At 33.5% G+C, this 18,140-nt stretch overlaps 1 protein-coding gene across 6 annotated transcripts in view; it reads right to left on the reverse strand.

Annotated features, from left to right (window-relative positions):
* The window catches only part of KCNH7 (potassium voltage-gated channel subfamily H member 7), a 481,965-nt gene that overhangs the window by 59,322 nt on the left and 404,503 nt on the right, over nt 1-18,140 (reverse strand). For all 6 annotated transcript variants that reach the window (XM_065525576.2, XM_005573324.5, XM_015432301.4 and 3 more), the window contains 2 exons: nt 17,581-18,006; nt 6,833-7,232 (listed from right to left, as the gene is read on the reverse strand). In XM_065525576.2, the coding sequence (XP_065381648.1) occupies nt 6,833-7,232; nt 17,581-18,006 (826 nt within the window). The remainder of the gene's footprint in view (nt 1-6,832; nt 7,233-17,580; nt 18,007-18,140) is intronic.

Raw genomic sequence — 18,140 nt, forward strand, 5'->3', positions numbered from 1 at the left:
TTAAGTTTTCTATATTTTTATTCATTTGGTCTGTTTATTCTATAAAACACTGAAAGAGCAGTGTTAACATTGCAAACTATAATTATGAATTTGTCTTGTGAATTTGTCAATTTTTCCTTTCAGTTACATCAGTTTTTCCTTCATGTAATTTAAAGTTCTGTAGTTGAGTGCCTACACATTTAGGATTGCTATATTTATCTATTTTATCTTTGGCAATAGTACTTGTCCTAAAGTTAATATCACTACATTGTCTGAAGTTAATACTGTTCCTCAGATTTTCTTATGATTAGGATTTGTATGAACATTGTTTTTCATTTTTTTTTTTACTCTTTATAAGTATGTTTTCTTTAGACAGCATATGGTTGAGCCTTATTTTTTAAAATACTCTCTGATAATTTCTCCATTTCAACAAAAGCATTTAGATCATTTACATTTAATGCAATTATTGATATATTTGGGTTTAAATATACTATCTTGCTATTTGTTTTCGGCATTTCCCTTTTTTACTTATTTCCTACAATATTTTACATGTGTTATTTTGTTATTATTCCATTTTGTCTTTCCTGTTGGCTTGTTAGCTATAGTTGTAGGATTTATAACATGCATTTTAAATTGGTCAACATCTACTTTAAATAGCATAATACCATGTCATGAATGATGTAGGAATCTTACAACAACATATATTTCTATTTCTTCTTCCCACTTTTTGGTACTATCATTGTCATAATTTCTCCTTCTACATATGTTATAAAACCTCCACATTCATTGACATTAGTTTTTGCTTTAAGGAGTCAATTATTTTTGAAGACATTTAGAAATACGGAAAAAGTATTTTTTTTTTTTTTTTAACTCACACATTTACCACTTCTAGTTTTTCATTCTTTTGTGTTGATCAAATTTTCATCTGGTATAATTTTCCTTTCACTTAAAGAACTTTATCATTTCTTGTAGTCTGCTCATGAAGAATTATGTCAGGTTTTGTCATTTTTGAAGAGTAGTTTAATTAAACATAGATTCCTATGTTGACAGATTTTAGTTTTCTTTCAGCAACATAAGGATTTTGTTCCATTTTCTTTGGCTTTCATCATTTCTAATAAGAAATCTATCAACATTATCTTTTTCCTTTGTATATGATGTGTCTTTTTTTCTCCGGCAGCATTTAATATTTGATTATGATGTGCACCAGTGTGTTTTACATATATTTAACCTGTTTGGGATTCACTGGACTTCTTGGATATGTGGTTTATAGTTTTCATCAATTTTGGAAAAAATTCTACCATTATTTTTAAATTAAAAAATTTCTGCTATTATTAAAAAAAAAGAATTTCTTTTTTTTGCTTGTCTTCATCATCTTTGTAAATTCTAGTTCCATTTTACTTGATTTTTTTTTTCCTATTAAGAATTACATTTTTCTGTTTCTTATAATATCTCTTAAATTTTAAATAGATATTGGGCACTATAAATTTAACCTTCTTCAATGCTTGTAACTTTTTTTGTCTTAAAAAGAAGTTAGATGTTCTTGCAGGAGTTAAACCACTTGGAGATCAGCGTGTGCCTTTTGAAGCTTGCTGTTTAAGCTTATTTTTAGGACAGATTAGCCCTGGTACTACAGCACTATTTTTTTTTTTTTTCTGAGATTTCTACCAAATACCCTGGATGTTCAATAAAGGTTTTCCATTCTGTTGGCTGAAATTTGAAAATCTCCCACATCTATGTGAGCTCTGGAAATTGTTTAGCTTATAGTATTTCTGGTATTTCTTTGCTGGATTTTAGGGAGTTTTACCCCATGCATTTGTGACTTAGTATTCATCAGAAGACTCAAAAGGATACCTATGTAGGTTTCTGGGGCTTTTCTTTTCCATAACTACTTCTCCACTTGTCTGTCTTGCAAATTGCAGTAGCTTAGCCTCCATGACCTCTGATCTTGTTTTCTTAACTCTGTAAGACTGCTGGGGTCTGCTTAGGTTATTTCTCCCTTCTCTGTTCACTGTAGTCCAGAAAGTGCCTCCAGACAAAAAGTCAAGAAAACATGTGGCCCATATTGTTTGCTTTCCTTCTTTCAGGGATCAAACTTCCCTGTTAATTTTCCAGTGCCTGAAAACAATTGTCTTATATATTTTGATCAGTTTTCTGTTTGTTTTTAATAGAAGGAGAGTAAGGTTTTAGTAACTCCATCATAACTGGAAGCAGAACTCTAGTAACTTTTTTTTTACTTGCTACAAAAATAAGAAATTCTTCCAATCAAGATGTTTGTCAAGCAGGTCAGAAATGGAGTACATTTGCCTTTATTTTTCTGGCTTATGTGTTTTTTAAAATTAAATATATACATGTTATTTATAATATTTAAAATATAAAATTATGCTATATGTTATAAAACAGGTGTAAACATATGAGCATGACTTACATTTACAATTATTTAATGACTTCACAGTCTTCCTTTTTTATTTTGAATTATACACACTTTTAAAACATATTATCTGGTTACTGTAGTCTGTACAAGGTCAGCAGTACAAAAACTGTCTTTGCAAACAGCAGCTTTACAAAATGCATGTAACAATCTATATGCATTAGATATTTACTATTTGCATTTAATGTTTTATTTTTAGTTTCCTTAAATTATATTGCTATAAGATAGAGGGTTGATTGCCTTGTTTTCTACGACTTGGCTTCAAATTTTTCTTTTAGAATAAAGATTAGAGTTAAACTCAGGATGCTGAGAAAGTTCAACCTGATAACCACAATAGTTGTAATTAGCACATACACATTTTTTAATCACATTTTTTGTTATTTTATTTTTTCAGGCTGAAATAAGGCCACTAAAAGGTCTGAGGAGTATGGGCATAGATAAAACCATATCATTTTAGAATATAGTTAGATTGAACTGAGAATATCGTGTGCAGATACACCTATATACATCAAATGGGTACATAAATTTCAGTATTCTTATTATTGCCAAATTTCAAGTCTTAATTTTACTCTTTTCTTTATTTATGACATAATAGGTCATGGTGCGGTTCTCCAGGAGTACCTATAAAGTATTTCCTGCGTGACATAAAGCTTTACATAATCCTATTTGGATTAAGGTGTATAGAACCAAGTCTTATATTCAAATAAATGACGGTATGTGGAATGTGGGTGTATCCTACTATAACCAATTTGATTAGAGTGCTTTCTTTTTTCTTAAAAGATACAATTCATCTGCAGAAAACATGTATTATTCTTAACATATTAATAGAAATAGTCTAGTGCTATATTAAAAAAGAAAAAAAGGAAGCGAAGAAGAAAGGAAGGAAAGAAAGACAAAGGAAGACAACTGACTAAAATTCCCTGATTGAGGGAATCGAGATTAGGTGCAGAGCAAGTAAAGAACTGAGCTATCTTCAATTTAAAAAAATTCACATGATAAATAGCACTACGTATTTTACTTAATCCTTACAAGTGGTGTGGATTACTAAGTGGTGAAGTCGCTAAACAAGTGCATTTTTAAAAGTCTTTCTTAAAAATTCTAAGTTTCAAAATACAGGTTCTATGTTCTTAAAAAGATATTTCTGCTACATACGTGTTTAATTAAGACCAAGTTTTTCCTTGTTTGATACCTATGCCACTAAAGCAGATGACCCCTATAAAGTGTTTACTAGTAGTTGAAATCACAAAATGGTTGGAACTGTGCTTGCTCTGTGTTCAGTCTCTCTGGAATACATATTTCTACTTTATTCTAGGAGATCCAACTTCCATTTCTTTCTGGGTACAATGCTACTTCTGTGTTTGCAGCCTAGACTTGGACTGAATTTGTAGAATGTCTTAATAGTTACTGAAATGTAATGTTGTTTGCTTACACAAATGCTACTAAAATAAAAACTTACGAAAAGCACATTGGATATAAAGTAGACAATAAACTTGGTGAATTTATTTACATTTCATTAATAGGGATTTATCTAAGCACATTTTATTATCATGTTGACATTTAAAAATCAACTATCAGGATCTATTTTCAACTTTCTATGCATTCTAAGGATAATGTTCTTCTTGAATCTTTAGAAATAAACCATGCTTAAAATCCAAAATTTTCCTGATTAAAAACCCTCAACAAACTAGGCATTGAAAGATCATACTTCAAAATAATAAAAACAATGTATTGTAAACCCACAGCCAATATCATGAATGGGAAAAAGCTGGAAGCATTCCCATTAAGCAGGAGCAACACAAGGATGCCCACTCTCACCACTCCTATTCAACATAGCACTAGAAGTCCTAGCTAGAACAAGCAGGCAAGATAAAGAAATAAAAGGCCTCCAAAGAGGAAAAGAAAAAGTCAAATTATCTCTCTTTGCTGATAATATTATTCTATTCCTATAAACAACCAAAAAGATCCTAGAAATGATAAATGTCTTCAGTAAAGTTTCAAGATACAGAATCAATGTACAAAAATTAGTAGCATTTCCATGCACCAATAATGTTCCAAATCAAGAATGCAATCACATTTACAGTAGTCAAAAAATAAAATAACTAGGAATACATCTAACCAAGGAGGTGAATGATGTCTACAAGGAGACCTACAAAACACTGCTGAAAGAAACCATAGATGACACAAACAAATTGACAAACATTTCATGCCCATGAATTGAAAGAGGCAATATTATTAAAATGGCCATACTCCTCAAAGCAATTTACAGATTCAATGCTATTCCTATCAAACTACCAATGTCATTTTCCACAGAATTAGAAAAAAGAACTATTATGAAATTTATAGAAAGTGAAACAGAGCCTGAATAGCCAAAGCAATCCTAAACAAAAAGCACAAAGCTGGAAGCATCACAGTACCCAACTTCAAACTATACTATAAGGCCACAGTAACCAAAACAGCATGGTACTGGTGCAAAAACAGACACATAGACCAATGGAATGGAATAGAAAACCCAGAAATAAAACTGCACACCTACAGCCATCTGATCTTCAACAAAGTTGACAAAAATAAGCAATGTATAAAGAAAGCCCTATTCAATAAATGGTGCTGAGACAGCTGGCTAGCCATATGCAGAAGTGTTGAACTGGACCCCTATCTTTCACCATCTACAAATGTTAAATCAAGATGGATTTAAGATTGGAATGTAAGACCTCAAACCGTAAGAATCCTAGAAGAAAACCTAGGAAATATGATTTGGATAACAGATGATGGCGAGGCTGTGGAGAAAATGGAATGCTTATATTAGGGGATATAAGCATTTATTATTGCTTGAGGGAAATATAGATTAGTCCAGCAACTGTGGAATGCAGTTTGGAGGTTTCTCAAACAACTTAAAACAGAATTATCATTCGACCTGTCAGTTCCATTACTGGGTATACGCCTGAAGAAAAATAAAGCATTCTACCAAAAAGACACATGTGCTTATATGTCCATTGCAGCCATATTCACATTGAAGAAGACATGGAATCAACCTAGATGCCCATCAACAGTAAACTGGATAAATAAAACATAATATGTATACAATATGAACTAATATACAGCCATAAAAAAGAAAAAAAAAAGTATGTCCTTTGCAGCAACATGGATGCAGCTGTAGGCCATTATCCTAAGTGAATTAATATAGGAACAGAAAACCAGATACCACATGTTCTCACTTCGAAGTGGAGGCTAAGCATTATGTACACATGGACATAAAGATGAGAACAATACACATGTGGGACTAGTAGAGTGAGATAAAGGGACGGGGGCAACGACTGAAAAACTACCTATTGGGTACTATGATCATGATCTGGGTGATGGGAATCACTCATACCCCAAACTTCAGCATCATACAATATACCCATGTAACAAACCTGCACACATACTCCCTGAATCTAAAAGTTGAAATTATTTTTAAAAATATGGTAAAAAAATGAAAATAAAAATCCATCATGCTTTTATGCTTTTGCTAATTGCTGCCTGGAAACAGCAAGTTCACCTTCAGTGGTTCCACGGTGTTATTAAAATATACATTAATATTAAAACATCTTTTAACAAACTTTGTTAATTCCAAAGAATATCTGTTACAAATGATGCTCATGACATTAACCAATCACTTAGATCTTGACATAATGTCACAGGAAAAGAAATTTTTAGTCAATGACAGGGGAAAATTACATGTATATTATGTATAAATAGGTATGTGTATGTTGCGTGTATATATATAATATATAATATATTATGTATTATATAATATATGTTACATATAATATATATTATATAGGTATATATAATATATGTCTATAATATATGCATAGATAATATATGTATATATAATATGTGTATATATAATATATTATATATGTATATATAATATATAATATATGTGTATATATAATATATATAATGTTATATATTATATATTATATATACACATACACATGTATATGAAAGATTAGTTTACAGAATAATTGTTGTGATGATATATATGGTTAACTTTTTTATATCTATCTATCTATCTACCTATCACGTAGTGTAAATGAGAATTTCCCATTCTAATCTAGCCTCAGCTTGAAATAGAAAATAACCATTGGTAATAAATTACAGATACTCTTTTCATAGCAGTAACACTGGACTGCAAGTTTCAATTCCTGAAACCATGTTGCTCCAATTTTATGCCCATAGTTCCCTAAGGTTCAGAAAGACCTTTTTGGTGTCTCCACTTCACAGAGAGAATCAGATTTGATGGAATACAGTCCCCATATATGTAATCCCATTATCTCCTCAATTTTCTGTAATGTTTTCTTTGCCTGACTCTAAATACTTTAGAAATATTAATTTCAAGGTATTATTCTATCCTAATAGACAACAGAAGAGAAAGCTACTTACAGCCAATCAACATGACACAAATTGAAAAGATTTTCTCCGAATTCGTGTTAGGAGACACATTCCCGAATCCTACACTGGTTAAACTGCTGAAGGTAAAATAAAGTGCTGTGACGTATTTGTCTTTAATGGATGGTCCAGAACTTGAGTCACTGTCATTGTAACGTTTCCCAATTTGTTGTCCTAAGGAATCCAACCATCCGATTTTGTCAGTCAGATAAGGCCTTTCTACATTCCCAATCGCATACCAAATGCAAGCCAGCCAGTGAGCAATCAGGGCAAAGATGCACATTAAGAGCATTAGAACAGCAGCGCCGTATTCTGAATATCGATCCAGTTTCCTGGCCACGCGCACAAGACGGAGGAGCCGGGCAGTCTTCAAAAGACCAATTAATGTTGTTGTCTGTAGAAATAAATGTACACAGTCAGAAACAGTTGGTAAACAATTCAAAGTACATTCATGTGAAGCAAAGTGGACAAGAACAGGTTAAGACAGTATGGTAGCATTAAGCTTGACTGTCTATTTAAACTCAGTATTAAACTTAGTTCTTTTTTTTTTTTTTTTTTTAAATATGATACCCGCTTTGGAAAATACTTTGAAAGTGCATGACACAGTAATTCAGTATTGTGGCATGCAAGACCCACGCGGCAGAGAATCTGTCTTGTTTTATGTTCTAAGTGCCTTGCATAAGTCCTCAGTGACTCATTTATTCACCAACATAAATTCTAGTGTGTTACTGTGTGCCTACTAAGGCCACACACTGGGATTATAGTGTCAAACAAACAGACACGGTTACTTTCCTAATAGAGACAGTTATTTAATAGACAACGTGTCTAATCTAATGAAGAGAAAACAAGATCGTACTCTACTGAGGAGAGAGAGATTTTTAAAAAATAATTAATTAATTTCAGAGAGAGAAAAGTGACATGATGACAGTAAGCACAGAAATATGACAGAGGGTATTTGGAGGTGTAGATTGGGGTAGATATGGCCTTAAAAATGAAGACCAAGAAGGGCCTTGCTGAGGAGCTGACATTTGAGTTGTAAAAGATCTGGATAATGAGAAGGAGCCAGCCAGTCAAGCCCCTTCTTCCCATAACTGTGGGAACACTTATTGGATGATTGCATGCATGAATTAGGCACTACATTTAAATGCATGTTTTTATTCCTAAACATGCTAAATTGAGAAATTATTTCTTGATGTCCCAGTGATATTATAATTGCATTTTGCTTTTGGCTATGACATGTGCAACTAATTGGGTGATTATTACTGACCAGGTATCTAATGATAGGATACTTCGATATAATAACAGGATACTTAACTGGTTGTTTGGACTTCAAATCTGATAAGTACAAATTACAAGCTCATTTCTTAGGTTTCCTAAATAACGTCAACTATAAGTACTGTATAATTCACAGGGCATGTAATTATTCCATAGTTACATGGTGTTTACCAATCAATTATTGAGTCATTTTGTCTGTTCATTGTTGCTGCTTATTTCCCAAAGCACATCCAACTATGTTAAGAGCACTTATATCTTAATGGAAGAAATAGCACATGGAATAACTACCACACCCTATGTATTAATATTGATGATAACAAAGGAGCACTAAATATTAAAAACACTTTTTCATTAAAATGTTCTGGCTGCGTGTGGTGGCTTGTGCCTATAATCCCAGTACTTTGGCAGGCTGAAGCAGTAGGATTGCTTGAGCCCAGGTGTTTGAGACCAGCCTGGGCAATATAGTGAGACTCGGCCTCTACAAAAAATTAAAATAAAATAAAATAAATTAGCTGGGTATGGTGGCGGGTGCCTGTAGTCCCAGCTACTCTAGAGGCTGAGGTGGAGGATCACTTGAGCCCAGGAATTTGAGATTGCAGTGAGCTATTATTGTGCTATTGCACTCTAGCCTGGGCAACAGAGCAAGACCCTGTCTTTAAAAAAAATGTTCTAATAAGTGTCTACAGTTTCTTGTGATCACAAGGGAAAGGGGATCACTTAGTCTCTCCTGAATTATTCTCTGTTAGTATTGGAACTCTTTAAAGGTGAGAGGAGCTTGTGTAGTCGACATGTATTTATCATAACTGGACTCTGGTCTCTGCTCATTTGGGGATGTTTAGAGAGGTGAGTCTTCTCTGTCTCCAATACTGAGTTGTTTTTCAGAGTGGAATGAAGATGCTTGCTTTTTTCCTTCTTTATAGTTTCAAAAGTATATTCCTTCCCTATGAATGAATATAGGCTTTAAATTATTATTGGCTGGATCCCTGAGAGAAAAAGCAAACTTTCTCATATATGTATTATTAATATTTAGCTTAGCAGTTATGTGCTAGGACTTTGGAACAGACAAACTTATGTTTGAATTCTGCCTCCATACCAGTGTGTCCACTTGGACAAATTATTCATTTAATCTTACACTTCAGTTTCTTCATCTGTGAATATAAATAATAAGGCCAACCTTACAAAGTTATAGATAACACCCAATAAACAGGAACTCTGTGTTTCTATTTAAACATCCTTTACATTTTTCTTTCCATATATAAGCAGGAACTCTATGTTGTGAAATGGGTTCAAAGAGCTTCCACCCTTTTTAAATGCAATACTTAGATATCTGGAATCACAAGTGGGGGCCTCTCCATACTGGCCCTGCAGCTCCCCCCGGGAAATGGCAGGGGCATTGAAAGACGGACTTCGTGTAGGCAAACTGACTGCTCAGACTCTGGTAGGAGTCACCCTGGTTCAACATTTCGCCATTTCTACACAACTCAGCTTCCTATGTTTATTTTTCCTCTTAATTCTACGTTCTGTTTACTTATCCTGAGAAATCAGAAATATTTGAGAATTATTGTTAACATTTTCTTGTTTTTGGAGCAAAATTTCTCTCTGACCCTCAAAGTAAATGAAGTATAATAAAAATTCTCCAAATGTTGGTTAAATGAAGTGAAAAACTTTAAAATAAATGAGCTGTTTTTATAACATGTTGTGATAATAAGTACTAATGACTCTGCTGGTTGAAAAGATGGTAGAGTAAAAATGATGTTATGATAAGAAAAGCAATGAAATCTGCTGTGCATGCAAGCTGCCTTTTTGCCTTCTTTCCAAAGAAATCTCTGATGATTCTTCTAGCATTCTATCAAAATGAAGTTAAAATCTATATGACAATAAGTTCTCTAAGCAGATAAAACAATATAATGTACATGATAACATATAAGTGACATCATTTCTGGAGAAAGAAAGTTTAAGATAAATGGGACATGTTGAAATCTCAACATGTATGACAGTATTCATGCTAAATAATTGCAGAAGTAATGACAGAGACACAAAGGAGGGGGAAGGGGAAGAAATTACTAAGTAGTAATTATCTCTCTCAGTTGCATTGTAAGAACGAGTGAATATTGACTTCAAGAGTCAAAGCTATTCTCTTGTAATTTTGTAACATGTACCAGAATAACTACATATGCTGGCTTGACAATGTAACAGATGCCTTGCCTTACTTCTATTGTTATCAAATTGTGGCTAACACACCTGGGCATTCATTGTGCATAGCTGGGCATAGCTACAGTTGTGTATAACACATCTTGTAGATGATGTTTAGTATTGTAATAACTCTTTCCTGCTTATTATTTTAATATTGCTTTAAAAACTTAAGATATCTTGCCCCAGATTGCAGAATAGAAAGAAGTGATTGCACTAAAATCTAAGAGAGAGTAGACTTAATAATTATCAATCTTCTGCCAATTTGTTCTAAACCCTTAGCCTCATTGTTTAGTTTAATGGGCCATCTTTATGTTACCTGCAAGTGAGAAACAGGACCAACAACTACCTTATTATATTTTGCTAAGATCAGAATCTCAGTATAATTGTTTTCAGATTGCATAATTATCTCCCAGCACATCTAATTTCATGTAATACCCAGACATTATGAAAATCTCAATTTTTTTATTTTGGAAAATATAATAAATGCAACTATACATAAATCTATTCACAACAGTTGTAAAAACTAGAGATAAAAAACTGTCTCTTAGATGGTATTTCTTGAACTTTTCACTGGTATTAGAAAAATGTCTGTTTGTCAGTCTTGAAAGCAACCAAAAAGAGCATAAAAGCTCAGTAGATGGCAAAATGTGGTTATTGTTATAAAAAACAAACACATAATGAAAATAAGATATAAAAAGAGGTGAGTCATTTTGCAGTACATTGAAGCAAGGCACTTTGTTTTCTAGTCCTGTCACTAAGTATAGCAAAGGGGATATAATGGACTCTTAACAAGTCAAGTTTTCACCCACCAGCACCCATGCTATCTCAGAGCTCAACTCATTTATTGTGATTGAATAATTTTCCAACTCTTTTTTCCAAAACGTCACAGTAAAGTCGGTCTATGTAAGATTTTTATTTTTAATGTATCTTGACAATATTATTATTTTTAATCTAAAGTAACTCTTTTTCCAAAAATTCAATTATTCATTTTTCTGGGTGGCTGATTAATATCATTCAATTTCAAAACTTTAAAAACATATCCACATCCACTGTTTACTGAAGCCCTAGATAACTTCTTATATTGAGGTAGAAGTTAGTTTCCTTTATTATGTATATTAATTTTTAAACTAAACATTATTTAAATACATATATATATATATTCTAAACAATTGACGTTTTGTATGTATGTTAGATACTAGGTCCAGACTCAAGAAGACCGTGTGTTTTCTTTTTTTGGTAGATATTTTACAATAAATCAGACAAAATTCTCTCTTCATGCCAGTGGAATTCTTTCTGAAGGCTTGAAATTAGAATAAGTAACTTCTTGTCTCAAGAATAAATTGTCTACAGTTAAACAAAGAGAGACTCACTAACAAGAAAAAAATCTTTTGTTCAGAAATATTTAAAAATTTTTGAAAAATAATTGTACCTTATTTTTTAGTAAACATTTTTAAGAATCTTATATTTAAAATATATTATTTAAGAGATTTACTCTCTAAAACCTTTGCCTCTAAATAAGTGATACAATTATTCTTCCATGAATGAAAATATATAAGTAGGTGATCTTTGGTTTCATATGCAGGTTTGATAGAATGAATGATCACTGAAGTTTTCTACTTAATCCATCATTTGTCCTTTTTGTCAATAAATATTTGGCTGCAAGTGGGGAAATGTTAACACCAGACAAGTAATAAATGTCATTACTCCACACTCATATTTTGCTTTAGATTTCATTACAGCTAATTCCCTCGAAGTTCTGGTGTTTATATACAGCATTCAATTATTATTTGTTCAATAAATCTCAATAATATTGGAAACTAGTTTCTGGCCCTTTGTTCAGCTTAACTACATCATTGCAATATTTCTAAGAATGCATTCACTAATACAATCAAAGAGATATATTCTGAATGTGTCTAAAACATTGGGGAATTACCTAGATTGTCATTTATTTATATCACACCTCACAAATACTTCTAAAGTATCGCTTTTAAAGAGGACATTTTTACAGCTTTACTGGGAAACTCATTTCAATATTTAATAACCTTTATTTTTGAGACACTTATTTTTGTTTTGTTTTACAATTAGCATTTTATTTTTCTGCAGTTTGAACTCACTTTTGCTTTCTCTACAGTAACAGACAACTGACCATCAAGTGATTCTAAACAGTAGTATGCAAATGTTACAACAAATAAATAACTAGGGATGTCATATTTTTTAAATGATAATTAGACTTGTCCTGAAAAATATTTTACCAAGAGTTATACTTTATGCCATCTCTAGCAAAATGTAGACAATCAATCACATACAAATGAACAAATGATCCACTAAAAGCAAAATAATTTTTCCATTGAGGATCTCATATCTCTTATATGTCATGCCATACATTTTTACAGGCATGACCAATAGCTCCAAATATAAGCCAATAGAAACTGCTGTCCAAACTCCCAAAAACTATCTAAGGAGACTTAGCAACTTTATGTGTAGACATGTATATGTATATTTGTCTGCAAAATGTGATCTGTTCCTAAAAGTTGAACATGATTGTACTGGATGTTTAGAAGTAAACTAAAGATATCTATTATAAAAATCAAGTTCAGCTGTCAAAATGCTCAGAGATTGCATACAGATATCTGCGAAGATTTTCCTTGCATCCATTTCACAATTCATCTATCAGACTAATAAATCAAACATATTATTATGATCAGAATTCCTCTTTTCTATTGGAATTTTCCCTCAAAGAGCACAGTAGTTACGTAGGTTTCAAAGGCCTTTTTTGCTTGTATTCAGGATTCAGAAAAAATAACCATAAAGTGTGAAAGGAGAGGGGTCAATGAAGCAAATAATCAATTGCTAGAATCCTAATTTTCTGGGGAGTAAGAGGTTAATGAAGCATGTAATTGAGCAGAGTTTTGTAGATTTCAGCTGTTAATATCTCTGAAATTAAGATTTGTCACAGATGAGCTAAATATGGGAAAATATGAGGCAGATAATCAAAAGTTAACTTTCTAGAGACTGAGCCAATAACATTGTTCCTTTGAACCAATGATACAGATAAAATTTGCCAATGATTGATGTAATGGGTGGTATGATGTTTGCTGATGCAGCAATTAGGAAATAAAGAATCTTTTTATTGTCTCTCTGGATGGCATCATCATCAGGAAGATATTAATGACAAAGGCAAGCCCAGTTATTGCCAGTATTTATTTTCCTCAACATGTTTTTTTAACATTATAGGAGATCCTCTAGTTATTGTAGGTGATTTGTAATTATGTAAGAAAAAAATTAAATAGTTATTTAGAAAAATATGAACAATTGTGCCATGTCTTTTTTTTTTTTTTTTTTTTTTTGAGACAGAGTTTCGCTCAGTTGCCCAGGCTGGAGTGCAGTGGCGCGATCTCGGCTCACTGCAAGCTCTGCCTCCTGGATTCACGCCATTCTCCTGCCTCAGCCTCCCAAGTAGCTGGGACTACAGGCACCCTCCACTACGCCCGGCTAATTATTTTTGTATTTTTAATAGAGACGGGGTTTCACAGTGTTCGCCAGGATGGTGTTGATCTCCTGACCTCGTGATCCGCCCGCCTCGGCCTCCCAAAGTGCTGGGATTACGGGTGTGAGCCACCGCGCCCGGCCACGCCATGTCTTCTTTAGTAAAAATGTATATGCCAATATATCCTCTTAGCATTTATTAACACCTGTTACATAGATTAAATAATATAGATAAAAATTCGATTTTTTTCGAAGGGTTGAATGTAAAAAACATTAGCTTAACATTTAGGGAAATTGCCAATTGACATTGACAAAATTACATTTTCTAAGCTCATCTATGATGCTTTGATGGATAGAAAACATTTTAGGGCCAGGCACACTGGCTTACACCTGTAATTCCAGCACTTTGGGAAGCTGAGGCCAGCGGATCACTTGAGCTTGGAGTTTGAGATCAGCCTGGGCAACATAGTGAACCCTCTCTACAAAAAATATGAAAATTAGCTGGGTATGGTGGCATCTGCCTGTGGTCCCAGATCCTCGGTAGACTGAGGCGGAGGATCACTTGAGCCTGGGAGGCACAGGCTGCACTGAGCTGAGATCACAACACTGCACTCCAGCTTGGCTGACAGAATGAGACCCTGTCTTAAAATTCAGCAATTAAGAAATTATGACTGTTCTTATAATTTGTTGAAAATCACTCTTAATTTGTTTATGTGTGTACTTATGCATTTATTTATGTACTTATGCATTTATTGTGTAGAAATATTCATCTATGAACATATGAAAGCCCTCTCCTGGGACTCCTCTTTATTCCAGATATGGCTACTGGATCTTGTATATCTAAACAACAAAATCATCCCTGACACTTAAAAAAGTGTAGGTTTTAAGGCTTTATTTTTGACCTGTCAAATATGTGTCTCCAGACCCTTAACAGATCCACACAGAAAACTGACACATGGTTCTTATATACAAGCTGATCCAAACCAATCTTTGCCATGATTATATCTAATATTTAACTTAATGGATCTCATTTCTCTTCTTATACTCACATATTACTTTTCTAGGTGCTCATGGGGTACTTGACTCGCCTACATGTCACCTGTAGTTGAATTTCTTCCCCATAACACACTTTTTCCCCGTAAGGTTTTTCCATCTGAATAATGCTTACCATTTATAATTTTACTTCAGCAACCCTCCTGCCCTTCACCAAAGAAATGTTTCAATAAGAATAAACAAGCAACAAAAAATGTTTGCACCACCCTTAATTCTGCTTTTTCTCCTACTCTTCCATTCAATACTTAATCCATCAACAAGCCTTGGCAGCTCACCTCCAAAATATATCCCAAATTTATTTACTTTTCTTCATTTCTGTTGCAACCAAGCTGTTGTTTTGTCCTGCATCACCACATGTGGTCTGAACTAGTTCCCTGCTCCTAGCCTGACTCTCTAGTCTGCAGTCTTCAAAATGTCCATCAGATAATATCATTCCCTTTCCAAAGACTCCATTGCAGCCAGAATAAATAAGAAATCCCACGTATCTATGTGATTTGGTCCCTGTCTCTGCCTTCTTAAACCTTAGCATTCCACCTCTTACTGTGTGGTTCAGCCTGGCAGCCACCAGCTATCTTTCTGTTCCTCTACCATAACAAACTTGTGGCCCAAATGCCACATTTTCACTAGTGTTTTCTTCTGTGTGAAATGCTCTCCACAGCGGTCTCCTGTGGATGGTTTCTTCCTGTCAAGTCTCAACTCAAATGGCCTCTCCTTATTGGCCTTTTGTAATTTCCAATTCAAATTAGCCATCCATCCAGGTCGTTCTCTATCGCATTCACCTGCTTTGTTATCATCACAGCATTTACTCTTTCCTGAAACCATTCTGCACTGTGTTTGGTGGTTTGTTTATTAACTGTCTTGTGCCCTCTGCCATCCCCTACCCCTCTTCCTCAATCCTAGAATGTAAGTTTCTGGAGAACACAAACTTTGTTTGATTTACTTCTGAATCTCTAAACCTAGGACAGTGCCTGTCACTTTGAAGGGTACCCAACACAAATTGTTTTGAATGAATAAAGTATTATATTAGTAACTAAGAGTAATGCAGAAAATAGGACGGAGTGCATCACTGAACAATTCTAGGTTTCAACAGTCTCATCTGTAAAATGGGAATAATAATACTTTAGCTTCCTAGGCAGAGGATTGAACTAGATGATTACCTGTGGTTACTTCTAGTTCTAAGATCTACACTGGCAGCAGTACTAGATTTTAATTTGGGGGTAACACTAACATTACGTCCAGAATTTTCAGGGCATTTTAAAATCCAGACTTTACAATTTAAAAGACACAAGCTTCTTAAAACTTCTCCCATTATACTTCTAAGCTTATCTACAAAATCACTAGTGTTTGCTGTTGGTGCATATATTTTAACTTCTGAAAGAATGAGTTTTTATTTTATTGTTCATCAACATAAGTTGATATGATATGTGTAATGATATGAATCACCCATTATAAGAAACTCAAAGATATATATTAATAAAGAAGTATTTCACTCTCTTGTCTTTTAGTTAAAACCCAAAGTTAGGAGTAGCTAACATTAAAAGTTCAGCTAATTTAAGAACAGCTGATTTTTAAAAAGTATTTTGCTAAGTCACATGTATTATCTCATTAGAGCCTCAAATTAGAAAAAAAAAAGCAAAGGGAGGAGGTAATATTATTATCATCCTTTTACAGACGAGGAAAGTCAGGTTGGGACTTTGTTTAAAATTGTAGAACCCAGGAAAAATGTATTGTTTCATTGCTCTGCTCTTAACTGACTCAGAGTTCTATCAGCATATTCTATAGGAGCGAGTTTATTTCTAACAAATAAATAGATTTAGAAATAAAATCTTTTGGTTCCCCTTGGTCGAGGAGGATTATCTTGTTCTAAAACCTTCATTAGCTAGGAAGCAACCATCTGCCAAGAGGAGTTGGCCTCCTCTTTGTGGGAGAAAGGAGGAAGTTGGTGCAGGGCAGGGTTCTTATGTAGAAAAATACACGATTTAAAAAAATCCAACATATTGAGGTTATCTTTTTCAACCTATTCCTTTGGAACTACTTTTAAGCATTCTGAAAATCTTTCCATTATAGAATCCAGAAAGTTTATAAATGGTAAAAATAATGGAAATTAGATGAAAGGAACTGTAGGAAAACTTAACTTCTTTTGGATCAAAGAATCTTTTGAGGAGCTGATTAAAGTTCTGGACCTTCTATCCAGAAAATGCACAATACATACACTTCTCATATTTTCTTAGTTTCCAATTTTATTAGGTAATGGGATACCAAAAAAGTACTTTCCAAGCTGAATATTATTTAAGAAAATGCATTTTTGAATAGGACATTCTAGAAGGTGCCCTCTTTGCATAATTTGAACAAAAACCAAATCTCTGCTGTCTCAAACCTTAATAATGAGTTAAGAAAAACAGAGACATACTTAATATTTGACAGTTTTACACCCATGAAGTTAGTAAATAGAGATTTTAAATCCTGGGAATGTGTGTGCTATGGACCACTTGTTTCCAAGTTTAATTTGGTAGATAAAGAATGGAGAATCTTTTACATCTCTTAGCAAAAAGAGAAAGAATTCGATTTGCAATGGCAAAATGGTTTCATTTCATTCTGTAGCATCCCCAGTTGAAAATGAATTTTACCTGTGAGATACAAGAAGCTTGCAAAGCAACTATTCTTTTTGCAGTTAAAATAGATTCACTTTTAAAATTGCAGTCTTTCAGAAAATAAGAATCTTAAGCAGTTCTTACCTCATCAGAACCTGATCCAAAAATCAGCAAGTCAAAAGGAATTGCTGCAACCATGTCAATCAGGAACCAGCCTTTGAAGTAGTGTATTGCTATTTTGGCGGGATCACTTACCACTTCTTCATTCTGATTTACATATGTTGTTCTGAAGTTTATTAAAATATCTATGATAAACATAATATCCACAATCAAGTCTACCACATTCAAAGGGCTACAAGAATAGCCACATTCTCGTCTTTTCTGTTCTTCTCTGTCATTGAGGAGGAAGGCTGCAGAGTAGGGAGTAAATATAGCGGTGTATATGACCAATAGCAGGATAAGCCAGTCCCAGACTGCCTTGAAAGGGCTGTAGTGCAATATCGTAAACTTGTTGATGCGTGGCGTCTGCAGTTTGTATTCAGGTAGGACATCTGCTCCTAAAGAGAGAACCTGAATGTGGAAAAGAAAATCATATACCACATAAATATGCCATTTTTAATCTGGTAAGCCTATAAAATATTAAGGGAACTAATTATACAGTAAAATTTATTAGAGAGAATTCATGTAATTTGGAAGTATTTATG

The sequence above is a fragment of the Macaca fascicularis genome, chromosome 12 (assembly GCF_037993035.2).
Source record: "Macaca fascicularis isolate 582-1 chromosome 12, T2T-MFA8v1.1".
NCBI classification, from domain to species: domain Eukaryota; kingdom Metazoa; phylum Chordata; class Mammalia; order Primates; family Cercopithecidae; genus Macaca; species Macaca fascicularis.